Source organism: Dendropsophus ebraccatus, chromosome 6 (assembly GCF_027789765.1).
Source record: "Dendropsophus ebraccatus isolate aDenEbr1 chromosome 6, aDenEbr1.pat, whole genome shotgun sequence".
In the NCBI taxonomy this organism is placed as follows: domain Eukaryota; kingdom Metazoa; phylum Chordata; class Amphibia; order Anura; family Hylidae; genus Dendropsophus; species Dendropsophus ebraccatus.
Window position 1 is genome coordinate 7,812,394 of NC_091459.1, and position 18,202 is coordinate 7,830,595.

General features: G+C 43.5%; 1 protein-coding gene across 1 annotated transcript in view; it reads left to right on the forward strand.

The window, feature by feature from the left end:
* The window catches only part of LOC138794626 (solute carrier family 12 member 9-like), a 174,436-nt gene that overhangs the window by 109,296 nt on the left and 46,938 nt on the right, over positions 1-18,202 (forward strand). Inside the window, exon 9 of the mRNA XM_069973396.1 lies at positions 10,255-10,379. Coding sequence (XP_069829497.1) covers positions 10,255-10,379 — 125 coding nt within the window. The remainder of the gene's footprint in view (positions 1-10,254; positions 10,380-18,202) is intronic.

The following is an 18,202-nucleotide window of genomic DNA, read 5'->3' on the forward strand; positions in this document are numbered from 1 at the left end:
AGAATCTTTATGAGAAAAAAATGCTAATGCAGTAGACTGCGTTCTATTACTGTCTTGCCGCATTTAGCCCATTTAGATTATTTATTCCTTTGATTGTATTTTTATTGTAATGCTTGTAATAGAAATAAATAAACCCTGCGTACCTGGTGGTGTCGTACACATAAATAATAGGCGTGTGAACAGAAACTTCACAAGGGAATATTGTAGCTGAAAAAGACCTGCTGCTATCATCACGGCTAACATTATAGTCTCTTTAGGTCTAGTTATATACCTGTTACCATGATGTGCTTCTTAAAGGGGTACTCTGGCGAAAATCTTTTTCTTTCAAATCAACTGCTTCCAGAAAGTTGTATAAATTTGTAATTTACTTCAGGAACTGTCCAGAGAAGTAGCAAATCCCCATAGAAAACCTCTCCTGCTCTGGACAATTCTTTACGTGAACAGAGGTGGCAGCAGAGAGCACTGTGTCAGACTTGAAAGAATACACCACTTCCTGCAGAACATTCAGTAGCTGATAAGTACTGGAAGACTTGAGATTTTTAAATAGGAGTAAATCACAAATCTATATAAATTTCTGAAACCAGTTGATTTGAAAGAAAAGGTTTTCGCCAGAGTACACCTTTAATACCCTTATGTTAGTTTGAGAGTTTGAAAGGAGTTTTCTGTACAGGAAAGAAAGCTAAGGGGGCGATTACACAAACAGACCAATCACAGATGCATGATGGGAAATGTAGTATCCTGGCCGGCAGCTGGAAAGACAGAAGATTGCTCAAAATACTGAGGTGGGGGGAGTAAGAACAGCTAGGTTTGGGAGCATCTCATTTTTAAGCTCTTAGGGGGATAAGTCCTTTAACTTATCGATGCTAGTTTTTATACTATGTTCACACAATGATTTTCAACAGCCGGTATTTAATACTACTTTATTTTATAGTATTCCTCTTTTGTATCTTTCTGAACTGCATCCACTCTTTAGTGACCTACATGGAGTATTGTTATTGGGGTTCTCCATAGAAACACTAATTAAAGCGACTCTGTACCCACAATCTGACCCCTCGAAACCGCTTATACCTTCGGATAGCTGCTTTTAGTCCAAGATCTGTCCCAGGGTTTGTTCAGCAGGTGATGCAGTTATTGTCCTAAAAAAATACTTTTAAACTAGCAGCCCTGTGCCCAACGCCCGGGGCTTTGATTGTATATGCATTAGGCTGGCACAACCTCTCTATCCCTCCTCCCCGCCCTCCTCATCATTAGGAATGCTCCAGGCAGATTGTCTCCTATGCATCAGCTATGTGAATACTGAACATGGGCTGGATCGTTAAGGCACCTGTGCAATGTTCAGACGGGATAAAATGCTCTAGGGGAATTCCTAATGATGAAGAGGGTGGGCAGGAGGGACGCAGGGGTGGTGCAAAGTTAGGGCACAGATTCTCCCATTGGGCACGGGGCTTTAAGTTTAAAAGTAGTTTTTTAGGACAATAACTGCTTCACCTGCCGAATGGACCCCAGGACAGATCTTGGATTTAAAACAGCTATCTGATGGTACAAGGGGTTTGGGGGGTCAGATTGTGGGTACAGAGTCACTTTAAAAGGAACCAATCAACAAAGGGAAGATTGTGCTGATATAGTTCCCTGCAGCACAGTAAAGATCTACTGAGGAGCTCGCCAAGCATACCAGCCATGGCTGCAGCAGCAGCTGTACATGCGGGCGAGAAAGAAGTTTTATTATACCGCGCACGGCCGAGAGAGGGGTGGCAACTAGTTATCTGGGCGGGGAGCCACCCAGTACTAGTCACCCCTCTCTGCTTGGCAATGTGCAGTGCAGGGATGATTCACAGGCAGAGAGACCCATTAGTGGCAAATCATCCCCACACTGCGTGCTGACAGGCAGAGAGAGGCGACTTGTCACAGGCGGCTCCCCGCCCAGAAAACTAGTTGCCATCCATGCAACCACTATTGGACCTGAGCAGCAAGGGGCCCCCCTCAGCAAAACACGTGGCCTGCCTCCATGGTCCTACCTACAGGCAGCCCTTCCAGCACTGACACTGAATGCGCGCAAACAACAACACCTACATGATCAAATCTGATTGGTTGCCAGGGACAACTAAGACAATTTTACTTTACACCAGTTTGATAAATCTCCCTCATATGTGTAATGTCAGCATGTAAGTGGATTTGCGCAGGCCAGAGTCTGCCGATTCACCATTGACACACAGTGTGTACAGAGCCGGGATGTATTAGGTTCTGCACCTGTTTCTTAACATTTCCAGCAGTTTAAAAAAAAAGTCTATACAGCTATAAAAGTGATATATGTGCATTGTAAGACATAAAAGAACAGTAAAAGGAAATGCGGCTTCAGAATAAACTATCAGGATGTCAGTCGGTACCATGTATCTCCAGCTTGGTAGCTCTAGGCCTCTCATGAGAAGTCTATACTCTCGGACAGTAGCCTCCGGTGTGTCTCACTGGTGAGTATGTGTCCCGGTTAGTTTAGGTGCTTTGATCAGTGATATCGGCGTGTCATTGATGTGTCAGGTTATTATTCTCTTACATGGGGCTTTTATTGTTTTAGCCATCTGACAGACGTCTCTTGCTGTAGCTGTAGCTTCTTCATTTGCTTTCAGTGGTCGGCTCTCCCTGGTTGTGAAGCTGTTTCCTTGTTAAAACAGATTGAGCAACTTTGCCTTTTACCGTTTGTAGCATTGACTGGAGCATTTTGCAGTGCACCTATTTCTCCAAGATGCCGGTGATTTAAAAAAGTGCTCGTACAGCCATAAAAGTGACAGACGTGCCTTAAAAGAGGCATAAAAAACAATAAAGGCAGAAGCTATTAAGAAAACCACACAGGGTGTTATTCCGTATCTTGGGATTTAATTTTGCTTGTATTACAGAGTTGTTAGGCTGTGTTCACACAACGTCTTTTTTTAGGCAAAATCACTGCCGTTGTTTGATAATGCCGTCCGTAAGTAATTGTTTATGATCATAAATGGCGATCTTCGTCGTAAAATTTTGCATAAAAAGATGCTATGTGTACATTGCCTTAAAGGAGAAGGCCGGTGAAATTTTTTATTAAAGTATTGTATTGCCCCACAAAAGTTATACAAATCCCCAATATACACTTATTACTGGAAATGCTTATAAAGTGCTTTTTTCCCTGCACTTACTACTGCATCAAGGCTTCACTTCCTGGATAACATGGTGATGTCACTTCCTGGATAACATGGTGATGTCACTTCCTGGATAACATGGTGATGTCACAACCCGACTCCCAGAGCTGTGGGGGCTGTGGCTGCTGGAGAAGATGATGGCAGGGGGACACTGAGGGACACAGGGCAGTGGAGGGACACTGAACATCCCTCTGCTATCATCCTCTCCAGCAGCCACAGCCTGCACAGCTCTGGGAGTCGGGTTGTGACATCACCATGTTATCCAGGAAGTGACATCACCATGTTATCCAGGAAGTGACATCACCATGTTATCCAGGAAGTGACATCACCATGTTATTCAGGAAGTGACATCACCATGTTATCCAGGGAGTGAAGCCTTGATGCAGTAGTAAGTGCAGGGAAAAAAGCACTTTATAAGCATTTCCAGTAATAAGTGTATATTGGGGATTTGTATAACTTTTGGGGGGCAATACAATACTTTAATAAAAGTACACCTTTTAAAGGTGTAGTTCAGCAAAAAAAAAAATTATTTCAACTGGTGTTAGAAAGTTATAAAGATTTGTAATATTAAAAAAATCTCCAGTCTTCCAGTACTTATCAGCCGCTGTATGTCCTGCAGAAAGTGGTGTATTCTTTCCAGTCTGGAGAGCAGGAGAGGTTTCTATGGGGATTTGCTACTGCTTTGGACAGTTCCTGACATGGGCAGAGGTGGCAGCAGAGAGAACTGTGTCAGGGTGGGTTCATACTGAGGAATTCTCGCAGATAATGTCTGCGGAATTCTGCTGTCTGTCCGCATGCACGGCCGCGCGCCTTTCCGCCGCCTCCATAGACACCATTCTATGTGCTGGCATATTCCGCTATCCACCAAAAGAACTGACATGTCAATTCTTTCGGTGAATAGCGGAATACGTCGGCCCATAGAATGGTGTCTATGGAGCCGGCGGAAAGGCGTGCGGCCGTGCGCACTGACAGTTAGCGGAATTCCGCGGACATTATCCGCGAGAATTCCTCAGTATGAACCCACCCTCAGACTGGAAAGAATACATCACTTCCTGCAGGCCATACAGAAGCTGATAAGTACTGGAAGACTTGAGATGTGTTTTAAATCTCTGGCACCAATTGATCTGAAAGATTTTTTTTGTTGTGAACTACTCCTTTAAGGCTTTATTTAGAAATAAGTATTTGGGCTCATAGCAGCCACCCTCGTCTTAAGAGCATCTTCCATTAAACTCAATATACCTGTACATTTAAGTTATTTAGTCTTAAAATGCCGGAGGTCAAACAGCCAAAAAAAGACAGTGTGGGACATAGCCTGAGGTAGTTAGTATATGCAAATGCCTTTAGTCTTTACCTTTAATACAGATCCACAACTGCACTGTGTGAACAAGGCGTAAAGCAGATGAACAGAACACATTAAATATATTATACAAAAACATGGATACCTTTGATGCCTTGTCTATTTTATCAAAATTCAGAGACAATTCTAAAGAAAGAGGTAGTATAAGCCCTAGTTCACACAGGGCAGTGCTTTTATCCAACAAGAATTAAGGCTATCCAATAATAGCGTGGAACGCATGTGGTCACATGACACGCGTCATTTGTGCATGCGCAGTATACGACAGGACACGTTGATGTGATCATATGACATAACTCACTTGCGCACGCGCAGTACGGTACAATATACACCGCCGGCGCCATCTTCTGTGCTTTTGTTTGGTGCTCTCTCCACGCATAAGGGTCCCACAGGTAATTATACAAGTTGATGATCATGTGTAATGTAATCTATTTTTGCTATAAAAAGACACCATTTCATCCTAAGCTCCACCCCTGACGAAGTCGCTGTGTGTGACGATACGCGTTGGGTCCATGTAATACGCGTTGGGTCCATGTAATTGAGTAGGTGTTGTATACATGGTTTGGCTCCCTTTCTATGCTAGAGGTTTATATTGGTGTTTACAATGATACAATAATCTATTTGCACGTTTGCACTGTAGCACTTTTTGCTTCTTACATTATGTTATATTTATTATCTATAGATGTTTTTTTGTATTCTTGGGAGCCACTCTAGTTATGTATTTTATATTTTACATCTGATCATGTGGAGCATTACTAACATTTTTGATTCCCTGGTAAAGTAGGAGAGTATATAGTCCTACTTAGTTTTCAATATACCTATGTGGTTTTTTAATTGATTTTATTGCTGTTTGTTGTGGTGTCTTGTTGTTTGTCCTAATAAGCATTGTATTTTGTTTGGATATAGTGGTGTGCGCTTTCTATAGTGTCCAGCTTTTTTTTTTGTTTGCATAAGGCTATCCGATAATCTGACACTGGTCGGATCCGACTGATTCCATTGTTTGGTGAATAAAGTGCCTGTTACACGGGCGGGCCAACCATCGGCAACAAGCGTTACTAGAAAGGTTTCCACGACCAATATTTGCCCCCTATGAAAGTGACACCGATCACCTGAGGACAGGAAAAATGCTGTATATTTGTGTGTGTATATATATATATATATACATAAACTGCTAGCGATCTGGAAACTGACAGCACAGATATATATCTGGAAGACACAACAATCACTGAGCTCAGGGAGATCAGCAAAAAATGCAATGGAGTATTCATTCAAGAGTCTCCATTGATACACTGCAACCTAAAAGATTTGAATATGCAATATGAATTAAACCTATCTGTCACTGTCACTCTTCTGGGCTGCAGGAACAATACAATGGTTCACCCAGTCCGGGACCCATCGATTTCTTCTGCCACGTAAAGGCACTACACTGATCTAACCTCGCAGCCCACAAATCTTCACTTCTAAAAGGACCCTTAGAAAGGACGACATAAACAAGGTTCCTTTTAAAGCAGTAATGGGGAACCTTCATCCCTCTAGGTGTTGCAAAACTACAATTCCCATCATGCCTGGACAGCCAAAGCTAAAGCTTGTAGTTTTGCAACAGCTGGAGGGCAGCAGGTTCCCTACCCCTGGTCTTAATGGTGTAATAGTACAAGTCTTTCATATAATATAGCATCTCACATGCATCATATTCAATAGACACAACATTTTGTTATTGCATATTAGATCTGGTGCTCAGTTATTATCAGTACTGTGCAGGAAAAGTGGCTAGGATGCTTGATTTGTCATGTGCCCTGATTCTCTTGTGTCGGATATATATGGCTCCCATTGGAAAGAGGTAATTGACCATTAAGTGGCGCCATGTCGCTCCCATTCCCCTGTACCTGGCTTATTTATTCCTGATTTTCATGTTAAACTGCCACACTTTGCTTGATGGGGTGTTAAACATATCAAGGACAAGCTGCAGCCGACCGATATAGGGGAGGGGATGAGAGCAGAGATAAGAGCAGAGAGGGAGAGAGCCAGGTGTCTTAACCCTTTACCCTTCTACTTGAAATTTCATATATTCTCTGGGTTAAAAAATTACTTTCACACTAGTTTATTTTAAGCAAATGAAATGTACCATCCAGATACATTCGCTTTAATGTAATGTAAATGAGTGCCGATATGCTAGATCTTTGCTGGTTTACTGAACCTATTACACTGCTCAATGATTGTTTAGCAAGGGCTGTGTATATATATATACACACATATCATTAGCGTTGTCCGAGCAGTCCTTGCCCTAAACTGTTCATATATTACCTATCCATGCTCCAGGGCTCCTCCTGCACTCTACTTGCTTCCCGACGCTGCGGCTGTAGCTTTCAATCGTTCTCAATCACTGGTCAAGACTGCCGTGGACAGTGATTGGCTGGGTGGCTCAGAGACCGCTCTGAAGCTGCAGCTGTGGCGCCGGGAGTGAAAGCAGAGGTCAGTCGTTACCCATGGCCCACGCATCACTATTACATGATGTCAGACCATTTGACCCGATCAGCCGATGATTGTTACCTCCATTACACAGAGTGAGAATCGGCCCTAAAGGGGCAATCTCACATTCCGTGCATGGTCCGTAAATGCGGACAATGTGCTATGAAATGGAATCTCAGAGTTCCTGGCGTCATCATTCATTATGATGCCAGGAGCTGTGAAACTGCTCAGAGTGTCAGTACAGGAGCATACAGATTGAAACAGCTTTGGAGCTCTCAGCGTCATAGTAAATGATGGTGCCGAGTGTTCTGAATCCCAGTCTGTAGTATATCATCCATGGATTGTGTGAAGGCCCCCTTAGAAATCTCCTGGTCTTCACTTTTCAAGTCCATGGAAATCAGTCTGTGCACACGCTGAAAAAATTTCGTTACAGCCTGAGCACAGACAGCTATTATATACCTATTTTACAGTTTTATTTTACTGTGTGTGAACATAGCCTTAACCTCCAGAATTAGGCATGGGTATTGCTGCAGGAGGTTTCCTCGGTTACTGTGCCTTAAGTAGGTATGAACTGGCAGCAGTGGTCAGGAACAGAGCCGAAGGTTGTCACCAGGTGGTCTGTCAGAAGGCAACAAGCCAGCAGATAAACCAGGAAGTAGTCAGGGACAACCAGAGTAGAACTGTACTTACCTGACCAACAATGCATGGCAGGATGATTGCTCTATACATAGGCTGCCATGCTGACAGTATCAGGATTGGTTGACCCAGCTGCCTGGAAAGTAAAGGCCCTTTTACACAGAAGGATTATCTGACAGATTATCTGCCAAAGATTTGTAAGCTAAAACCAGGAACAGACTATAAACAGAGATCAGGTCATACATGAAATCCTGAGATTTCTCCTCTTTTCAAATCCATTCCTGGCTTTGGCTTCAAATCTTTGGCAGATAATCTGTCAGATAATCTTTCTGTGTAAAAGGGCCCTTACAGTCCAATCCTTCAAAGCCATGGTGGAAGAGCAGAACCATGGTGTACGAGCTGAGCCATGGTGTACGAGCAGAGCCATGGTGGAAGACCAGAGCCATGGTGGACGAGCAGCACCATGGTGTACGAGCAGAGCCATGGTGCACGAGCAGCACCATGGTGGACGAGCAGAGCCATGGTGAAAGATGGGAGCTGGAGCATGGGAAGAACGGTCAGAATATGGCATAGTGAGTAAGCCAGAGTTCTATAACTGCAGTAATTATGGTATCTCCTCCTGTCAGGGACATAATGAACATATTTCTCTTTATCAGGCTCCTCACCTTGTCTTCCTGCAGAGAGAAATTCTATTTCTCTACAAATCCCCCATGCACTGGAACTGATTTTATGAACAAATAGGATTGCAGGTGCAGCGAGCGCTGGCTTTATTCTGATAGATGGTGTCTGCTCCCCATGCTCAGTTATTTAGTTAAAGAGTCATCAACATCCAGCGTGATGCTCCTGGACGGAGGGCCGGAGTGTGCAGACGATGGGTGATGGCCATGAACCTGGCAGATAAATCACCACTGTCAACTTTACTTAAAGAAGTCAATTCCTCCAAACAGAAAGTGGCACTGCTATATTTTATCATTACTTTATTTATCCAACCTTTCTTTCCTTCTTTCCATTGTCCCTCTGTGGAAATGTCAGTCCGCTACAAGTCCCAACCGTTAACCCATTTAGGTTTATTAAGGAACCACACCGACTCTAAACATTGTATTGGGTGAAATTGAATTACAAAGTGATCTGATTGTCCGTAGGTCTGATGCAGGTTCTTCTGAATTATTGCATATGGCCGTTACAGTCCACTATCTACATAATATCAGTTATTTAATGGAATGCTTTGCCGCGTACCATCAGACCAATGCCTCGAATTCTGAGTGCACCTGGAAAGCTTTTCTTCTCAGAGAAGCCTGAAGGCACAGACAGACTTGTTCACCCACACGTCTCCACTCAGCTCTGCTTTCCTATACTACTACATTGTTTGCATAACTGTATTGGCCCAGATACGGACACGCAAAATAAATGACTGAATAAATGCAGTGAGTATTAAAGGACCATTTAAATTGGATTTAACAGCTCAACACTTTTCAGAGGTGGCATATATTATTATAGAATTATTTTGCACCCTGAAAATTCAGTTGGACCTGCGGATATGTCCCTATTGCACAGGAGACGCTGAGGAGGAAGATATGTCTCTTATAGTATGTCTCTTATAGTATGTCTCTTACCTTCCTCCTTGGTGCCGTTATGGTGCAGTTAGTGGTTTGCTCCACATTCTGGTGAGACTGTTAGGAGCACTGCCCGCCCCCATATTGCCGATGCAGCCCACTCCGCCAGCTTGCTGCATTGATTATAATTAGAAAGGGGAGGCTGAGGGCAGATCGGCGCTATGGGGGCAGGCAGGGCTCCTAACTGTCTCACCGTGGAGCAAACTACTAACTGCACCGGAACAGCGCAGAGGAGGAAGGTAAGAGACGCACTATAAGAGACGCACTATAAGAGACACGCTATAAGAGACGCGCTATAAGAGACACACTATAAGAGACACACTATAAGAGACATACTATAAGAGACATACTATAAGAGACACACTATAAGAGACACACTATAAGAGACACACTATAAGAGACACACTATAAGAGACACACTATAAGAGACACACTATAAGAGACACACTATAAGAGACACACTATAAGAGACACACTATAAGAGACACACTATAAGAGACACACTATAAGAGACACACTATAAGAGACACACTATAAGAGACACACTATAAGACACATACTATAAGAGACATACTATAAGACACATATTATAAGAGACATACCTTCCTCCTAAGCGTCTCCTGTGCAATAGGGACATATCAGCAGGTTAGATTTGTGTAACCTGCTGATAGTTCCCCTTTAAGCTTGCAGGAGGTAAAACTTGTGAAAAATGGCAGATACAAGTTGTTTAATGCCTATTGTGTTACTCCTCATGTCCATACATTTATATGATTGTTTATCCTGAAAACTTTGCTGAAAAATTAGTGACTGTTTTAATGATGGCAATTACTTGTAGATTATTACAATTATGTGCAGGGCTATATATGTCTTCATCGACTATTGGAGAGACAGAGACTCCTCAGGTATGTTGAAACGTGATACTAAGTTCGTTCACCAGACCGTGGTATCCTCTTTTTATCTGGATTTTCTTTTCTTACGTTCTTGGTACATAATCCCTAAACCTGATTTGCCTTCCTTTCAGCTGGTGCTGTTTGCTGGGAAACTAAACACAATTGCAGCAATTGTGACCATATTCTTCTTGCTGGTGTATGCCGCTGTGGGCCTTGCCTGTCTGGCACTGGAATGGGCATCAGCACCAAATTTCAGGTAAGCTGAAGACATTTTATAAAATCCATACCCGATCACTGTTACAGATATGCTGTTAGTTTGCTTTGTATTCTGTTATGGAAACTTTGTGGTCAGCAGGAGGTTTACATTCCCAGACCTACGGTACCTTGCTTTGTATAGCAGAATGTATTATTTCAGTCGTTAATCTCATTTAGAGCCTACCTCTGTCTGTCTCCGCTGATTTAACGTTTAATAAGGATAAAATCATTTATGCACTTTTTATGGCATTTTTTGATGCAGTTTTTCAAGTTAAAGGGAACCTGTCACTAGGTTTATGCCGCTTAAATGAGGGCAACATTCCGTTCAGCCTTTCTCCTAATATGCAGGAGAATAAGATTCTTCCCAAACCCCGCCTTCCAGCTGCTTATTGACAGGTGACTACCTATACACAGCGTCGATAGATAACTGCCAATCGGCAACTGGTGGGCAGAGTTTTCTGCTTCTCATGAATATCCAGGACTACTGAGCACATGCAAATATGGAGAGGACTACTTATTGTCCATGTTATTCAGAAGGAGATCTCTGGATCAGCTGCACAGAACAATGTAAGTGATACATCATTCTGTTCAGCTTCTCTGTCACTAGTTTATGCTACTCTGAGATAGAACACCATAATCCTACTGACAGAGTCTTTTAAACACATGAGGAGACATCCTTCCTTTCTAATTACCCTTCCTCTTCAGTACAATTCTCTCTGGCTCAAAAAACAACACCAAAAATTGTACAAAAACTCCATATGTGTTTGCCACAATTAATTTTTTTGGCTATGTTCCCACACAGTATTTTTGGTCATTATTTTTCAACCAAAACCAGGAGTGGATTGAAAGCGCAGAAAGGCTATGTTCCCACATTGCTGAAATTGTAAATGGCCGCCATTTAACAGCAAATAACAGCCCTTTGTTCAAAACAACGGCCATTGTTTTACAATAACTAATTATTTGCCATTAGACGGCCATCCACTAAATTTCAACAATGTGTGAGCATAGCCTTTCCGTGTTTACAATCCACTCTTGGTTTTGGTTGAAAAATATTGACCAAAATACTAAGCAAAAATACTGTGAGTGAACATAGACTGCATGGGCTGCATTCACACGTTCCATGTTTCACATGGAACACGGACGTGGAAGGCCTGCTTCATTTCAGTACAGCGCATATTCATACATTTCCCCTGCACCCAGCATCTTATCAGAGATGCTGTCCGTGCAGGTGGGGATGTGCTCCGCAATTGTCCATACATGTTTCTACAGCAGTCACTAATGGTGCATTTACACAGGCAGATTTGTCTGACAGATTTTTGAAGCCAAAGCCAGGAACAGACCATAAACAGGGAACGGGTCATAAAGGAAAGACTGAGATTTCAGCTTTTTTTTTAAATCCATTCCTGGTTTTGGCTTCCAAACTCTGTCAGATCTGCCTGTGTAAACGCACCATAAAGGGCTTTGGACAGCAGTCTAGCATCCCTGCATGGGTCTTCTGTGCCAAATTATGGCTGTGGTATGTAATAAATCTGCGGGGCTCCCCTTATACAGTCATGGCCAAAAGTTTTGAGAATGACACAAATATTAATTTTTACAAAGTCTACTGCTTCAGTTTTTAAAATAGCAATTTGCATATACTCCAGAATGTTATAAAGAGTAATCAGCTTAAAGGGAACCTGTCACCCCCCCGTGCCGGGGTGACAGGCTCCCGACCCCCCGTTAGAGCCCCCTATACTCACCTAATCCTGCCGGGTCCCGCTTCTGGAGGTGGTTGGGTGACAGAGATCCAACACCCATAGAGAATGACGGAGCGCTGGACTCTCCTGTCATTCTCTATGGGTGTTGGACTCCATCTCTCAGCGCGCGCGTCGGGCTGCAGCGGCTGAGATCTCCGTCACCCGACCACCTCCAGAAGCGGGACCCGGGGGGATTAGGTGAGTATAGGGGGCTCTAACGGGGGGTCGGGAGCCTGTCACCCCGGCACGGGGGGTGACAGGTTCCCTTTAACAGCAATTACTTGTAAAGTCAATATTTGCCTAGAAAAGGAACTTTATCCCCCAAAACACATTTCAACATAATTGCAGCCTGGCCTTAAAAGGCCCAGCTAACATCGTTTCAGTGATTGCTCAATTAACACAGGTGTGGGTGTTGATGAGGACAGGGCTGGAGATCAATCTCTCATGATTAAGTAAGAATGAAAACACTGGACACTTTAAAAGGAGGCTGGTGCTTGGCATCATTGTTTCTCTTCTGTTAACCATGGTTATTTCTAAAGAAACACGTGCAGTCATCATTGCACTGCACAAAAATGGCCTAACAGGGAAGAGTATCGCAGCTAGAAAGATTTCACCTCAGTCGACAATCTATTGCATCATCAAGAACTTCAAGGAGAGAGGTTCCATTGTTGCCAAAAAGGCTCCAGGTCGCCCAAGAAAGACCAGCAAGCACCAGAAACGTCACTTAAAAGTGTTTCAGCTGCGGGATGGGGCTAACAGCATTGCAGAGCTTGCTCAGGAATGGCAGCAGGCAGGTGTGTGTGCATCTGCACTCACTGTGAGACTGCAGAGACTCTGGAGCAAGGCCTGGTCTCAAGGAGGGCAGCAAAGAAGCCGCTTCTCTCCAGAAAAAACATCAGGGACAGACTGATATTCTGCAAAAGGTCCAGGGAGTGGACTGCTGAGGACTGGGGGAAAGGTCCAGGGAGTGGACTGCTGAGGACTGGGGGAAAGTCATTTTCTCTGATGAATCCCCTTTCCGATTGTTTGGGTCATCTGGAAAACAGCTTATTGGGAGAAGACGCGGTGAGCGCTACCACCAGTCTTGTCTCATGCCAACTGTAAAGCATCCTGAAACCATTCATGTGTGGGGTTGCTTCTCAGCCAAGGGAATCGGCTCTCTCACAGTCTTGCCTAAAAACACAGCCATGAATAAAGAATGGTACCAGACTGTCCTCCAAAATCAACTTCTCCCAACCGTCCAAGAGCAGTTTGGCCACCAACAATGCCTTTTCCAGCATGATGGAGGCCCTTGCCATAAAGCAAAGGTGATAACTAAATGGCTCATGGAACAAAACATAGAGATTTTGGGTCCATGGCCTGGAAACTCCCTAGATCTTAATCCCATTGTGAACTTGTGGTCAGTCATCAAGAGACGGGTGGACAAAAAAAAAACAACAAATTCTGACAAAATGCAAGCATTGATTGTGCAAGAATGGACGGCTATCAGTCAGGCTTTGGTCCAGAAGTTGATTGAGACCAGCCGGGGAGAATTGCAGAGGTCCTAAAGAAGAAGGGGCAACACTGCAAATATAGACTTGCTGCGTTAACTATTTCTAACTGTGAATATAAGCTTTTGTTACTCATAATATGGTTGCAATTATATTTCTGTATGTGATAAAAACATCTGACGAACACACATAAAAACCAGAAGGCAGCAGGTAATGGGAAAATATTTGTGTCATTCTCAAAACTTTGGGCCATGACTGTACTATGACCAGGTGTAGGTTTCCATGGCACCCAGACCCCTCGATCCTGCCATCTATGTGCCAGTCTATGGACGTGTATAATGCTGACAGGTATAATACACTGTATTATGTGAGTGATCAGAAGATCGAAACTGCAAAGTGTAAAAAATGTTTAGAGTTCCAAAACTTTCAGCCAGTCATATAGACTAGCTAAGACTTATGTAGCTGATTACACACCACAATGCTCTTAGGTGATGAGAGAACCTATTTCCTGATGAAAGCTTTGACCTAGTGTAACACTATGATACAATACTACAGCATTAAACCTCACGTGGTTATGGTATAGGTCGGTAGTTTTTACCTACATGTACCCCATTTCTTTGTGGTAGTCCATCACATAGGAAAGCTCAGTCTGTAAAAGGAAACTCATTTGGTCTCCATTGGGTCATTGTGAGCTTGTGGCTTCATTAGGCACATGTGCAAGGAGCACTCCCAGCGCATATGCCAAACGTGTTCACCCAAACACGTTGTGATCATAGCTCATACGGTTCATAACATAATCTCCAGTCAGTATACATACCCCTAAAAATAAGACATCCCCTGAAAATAAGACCTAGTAGAGCTTTTGATGAATTGCTAAATATAAGGCCTTCCCTGAATATAGGACCAGCAAAGTTTTGGTTTGGAAGCATGGCTGCTGAACAGAACACCAGGGCATGCAGCTGTGATTGACTTTAGCCTGCTGCCGTTGTCCCCTACCTTCACTGTCTGTTATATAGCAGCTGCATGCAGGACATGAAGACTGTCAACTGCCGCTAACTCTGATGCTCCCTTCCGCGGCAGGCTAAGCATCTAGAGGCTTGTCGCCTGCCACCATACTGTACTCTGTCCCTGCTGGGCTGCACAAGTGTTCTGTGATGAGCTCCTCCTGGTGGCCGTAAGCCGCCATACCATACACTGTCCCTGCTGTGCTGTATGAGTATGCTGTAGTGTGCTTCCCCTGGTGGCCGGAAGCCACCATACCGTACGCTCTGTCCCTGCTGTGTTGTACCAATGTGCTTAGGTGAGATCCCCCTGGTGCCTGGAAGCCACCATACAGTACGCTCTGTCCCTGCTGTGCTGTACCAGTGTGCTTAGGGGAGCTCCCCCTGGTGGCCGGAAGCCGCCATACCATACACTGTCCCTGCTGTGCTGTACCAATGTGCTGTGCCGAGCTCTCCCTGGTGGCCAGAAGCTGCCATACTGTACGCTCTGTCCCTGCTGTGTACGTGACATGTGAATTCTTCACGGAAAAATAAGTTAGCCCCTGAAAATAAGACCTAGCGCATCTTTGGTAGCAAATATTAATATAAGTCACTGTCTTATTTTTAGGGAAACACAGTAGAATTCATGGTTGATGTTGCGGTAGATGCAGGGCTGTAATGATAGCATTAGAATGTTGAAAAATTTGATTTTATCAGAGGATTGGCGTAAAGTCCAGGTTTTTTTATCTTCATCCAGACACCACCATAGAACCATGCTATAAATCTGATATAAGATCTGAATGGCTGGTAAGAGATGACTCCCCCTCCCCCGTCTCCCCCCGCTTAGCTGGCACCGACTCCCTTCTCTGAGTGTGCAATTTCTTTTCTTCTTTTGCATTTGCCCTTCAAACAACATCCACATATATATACTCCTCCCTTGACAGCGAGCTCTGAAATTGATACTTACACTAAATTTATGAAACTTTTCCCAACTTGCCTCTGATTTCCCTGGCCGTCTGCCAGCAATCCCTTTCTTTCCATTAGTGGTAATTAACTAACAAGATAGGGAGAGCACAGCCGCGGCCGGGCAGCTGCAGAGAGGCGGCGGACATAGTGTATACCGCACTGTCAGGTGGGATTCACCCTGTAAACATGGAACAGGTTAATGCAGGAATTCATGGAAGTGGCTTGTTTGAATGACTTCCAATAATATTGAGACGGGCTTGTGCAGGGGGAGGATTGTTTATTAGGATGTTTATGCCGTATTAGGCTGTACGGATGAGATACGAGAGCAGCTGTCAGTGCGTCAGATGGAAATATTGCCAAAAGTGCTCCCAGAATCCATGAGATCAAGACAGGCACCACATTTTAGCATACTTTATATTAGGAACATTGATCATGTTTAATGCATTAATATTTTTGAAATATTTACAACTTTTTTATTTATTTATTTATTTATTCATTAAAGGGGTAGTTCACTAAAAAATTGTCTTTCTAATCAGCTGGTAACAGAAAGTTGTAAAGATTTGTAATTTACTTCTATTAAAACAATGGTATTGTTCCAGTACCTATCAGCTGCTGCACGTCCTGCAGGAAGTGGTGTATTTTTCCAGTATGATACAGTGCTCTCTGCTGCCACCTCTGTCCATGTCAGGAACTGTCCAGAGCAGCAGCAAATCCCCATAGAAAACCTCTCCTGCTCTTCAGACTGGAGAGAATACACCACTTCCTGCAGTGTATACAGCAGCTGATAAGTACTGGAAGACTTGAGATTTTATAATGGAACTTAAAGGAGAAGTCCGGCAATTTTTTTTTATTAAAGTATAGTATTGCCCCCCAAAAGTTATACAAATCACAAATACACACTTATTAAGGGAAATGCTTATAAAGTGATTTTTTTCCCTGCACTTACTACTGCATCAAGGCTTCACTTCCTGGATAACATGGTGATGTCACTTCCTGGATAACATGGTGATGTCACTTCCTGGATAACTTGGTGACGTCACTTCCTGGATAACATGGTGATGTCACTTCCTGGATAACGTGGTGAGGTCACTTCCTGGATTACATAGTGATGTCACTTCCTGGATAACATGGTGATGTCACTTCCTGGATAACATGGTGATGCCACTTCCTGGATAACATGGTGATGTCATGAGCCGACTCCCAGAGCTGTGCAGGCTGTGGCTGCTGGAGAGGATGAAGGCAGGGGGACACTGAGGGACACAGGGCACTGGAGGGACACTTAGCATCCCTCTGCCATCATCCTCTCCAGCAGCCACATCCCGCACAGCTCTGGGAGTCGGGTCGTGACATCTCCATGTTTTCCAGGAAGTGACTTCACCATGTTATCCAGGAAGTGACATCACCATGTTATCCAGGAAGTGACATCACCATGTTATCCAGGAAGTGACATCACCATGTTATCTAGGAAGTGACGTCACCATGTTATCTAGGAAGTGACATCACCATGTTATCCAGGAAGTGACATCTCGATGTTATTCAGGAAGTGACAACACTATGTTATCCAGGAAGTGACATCACCATGTTATCTAGGAAGTGACATCACCATGTTACCCAGGAAGTGACATCACCATGTTATCCAGGAAGTGACATCACCATTATTCAGGAAGCTACATTACCATGTTATCCAGGAAGTGACATCACCATGTTATCCAGGAAGTGACATCACCATGTTATCCAGGAAGTGACATCACCATGTTATCCAGGAAGTGACATCACCATGTTATCGAGAAAGTGACATCACCATGTTATCCAGGAAGTGACATCACCATTTTATTCAGGAAGCGACATCAGCATTTTATTCAGGAAGCTACATTACCATGTTATCCAGGAAGTGACATCACCATGTTATCCAGGAAGTGACATCTCGATGTTATTCAGGAAGTGACAACACTATGTTATCCAGGAAGTGACATCACCATGTTATCTAGGAAGTGACATCACCATGTTACCCAGGAAGTGACATCACCATGTTATCCAGGAAGTGACATCACCATGTTACCCAGGAAGTGACATCACCATTATTCAGGAAGCTACATTACCATGTTATCCAGGAAGTGACATCACCATGTTATCCAGGAAGTGACATCACCATGTTATCCAGGAAGGGACATCACCATGTTATCCAGGAAGTGACATCACCATTTTATTCAGGAAGCTACATTACCATGTTATCCAGGAAGTGACATCACCATGTTATCCAGGGAGTGACATCCCCATGTTATCCAGGAAGTGACATCACCATGTTATCCAGGAAGTGACATCCCCATGTTATACAGGAAGTGAAGCCTTGATGCAGTAGTAAGTGCAGGGAAAAAAGCACTTTATAAGCATTTCCCTTAATAAGTGTATATTGGTGATTTGTATAACTTTTGGGGGGCAATACAATACTTAAATACATTTTTTTAGACTTTCCCTTTAATTACAAATCTTTATAACTTTTAACCCCTTTAAGTTGGATTAATGTATTTTGGGTATTTACAGACAAACAGAGAACTACCACCGTCTGTAGGGTAACCACCTATTATATAATTGAACATCGATTATATCAGACTGTAGCATAGTACTCCCAAAGCCTGAGTGTTTTTCCTCTTT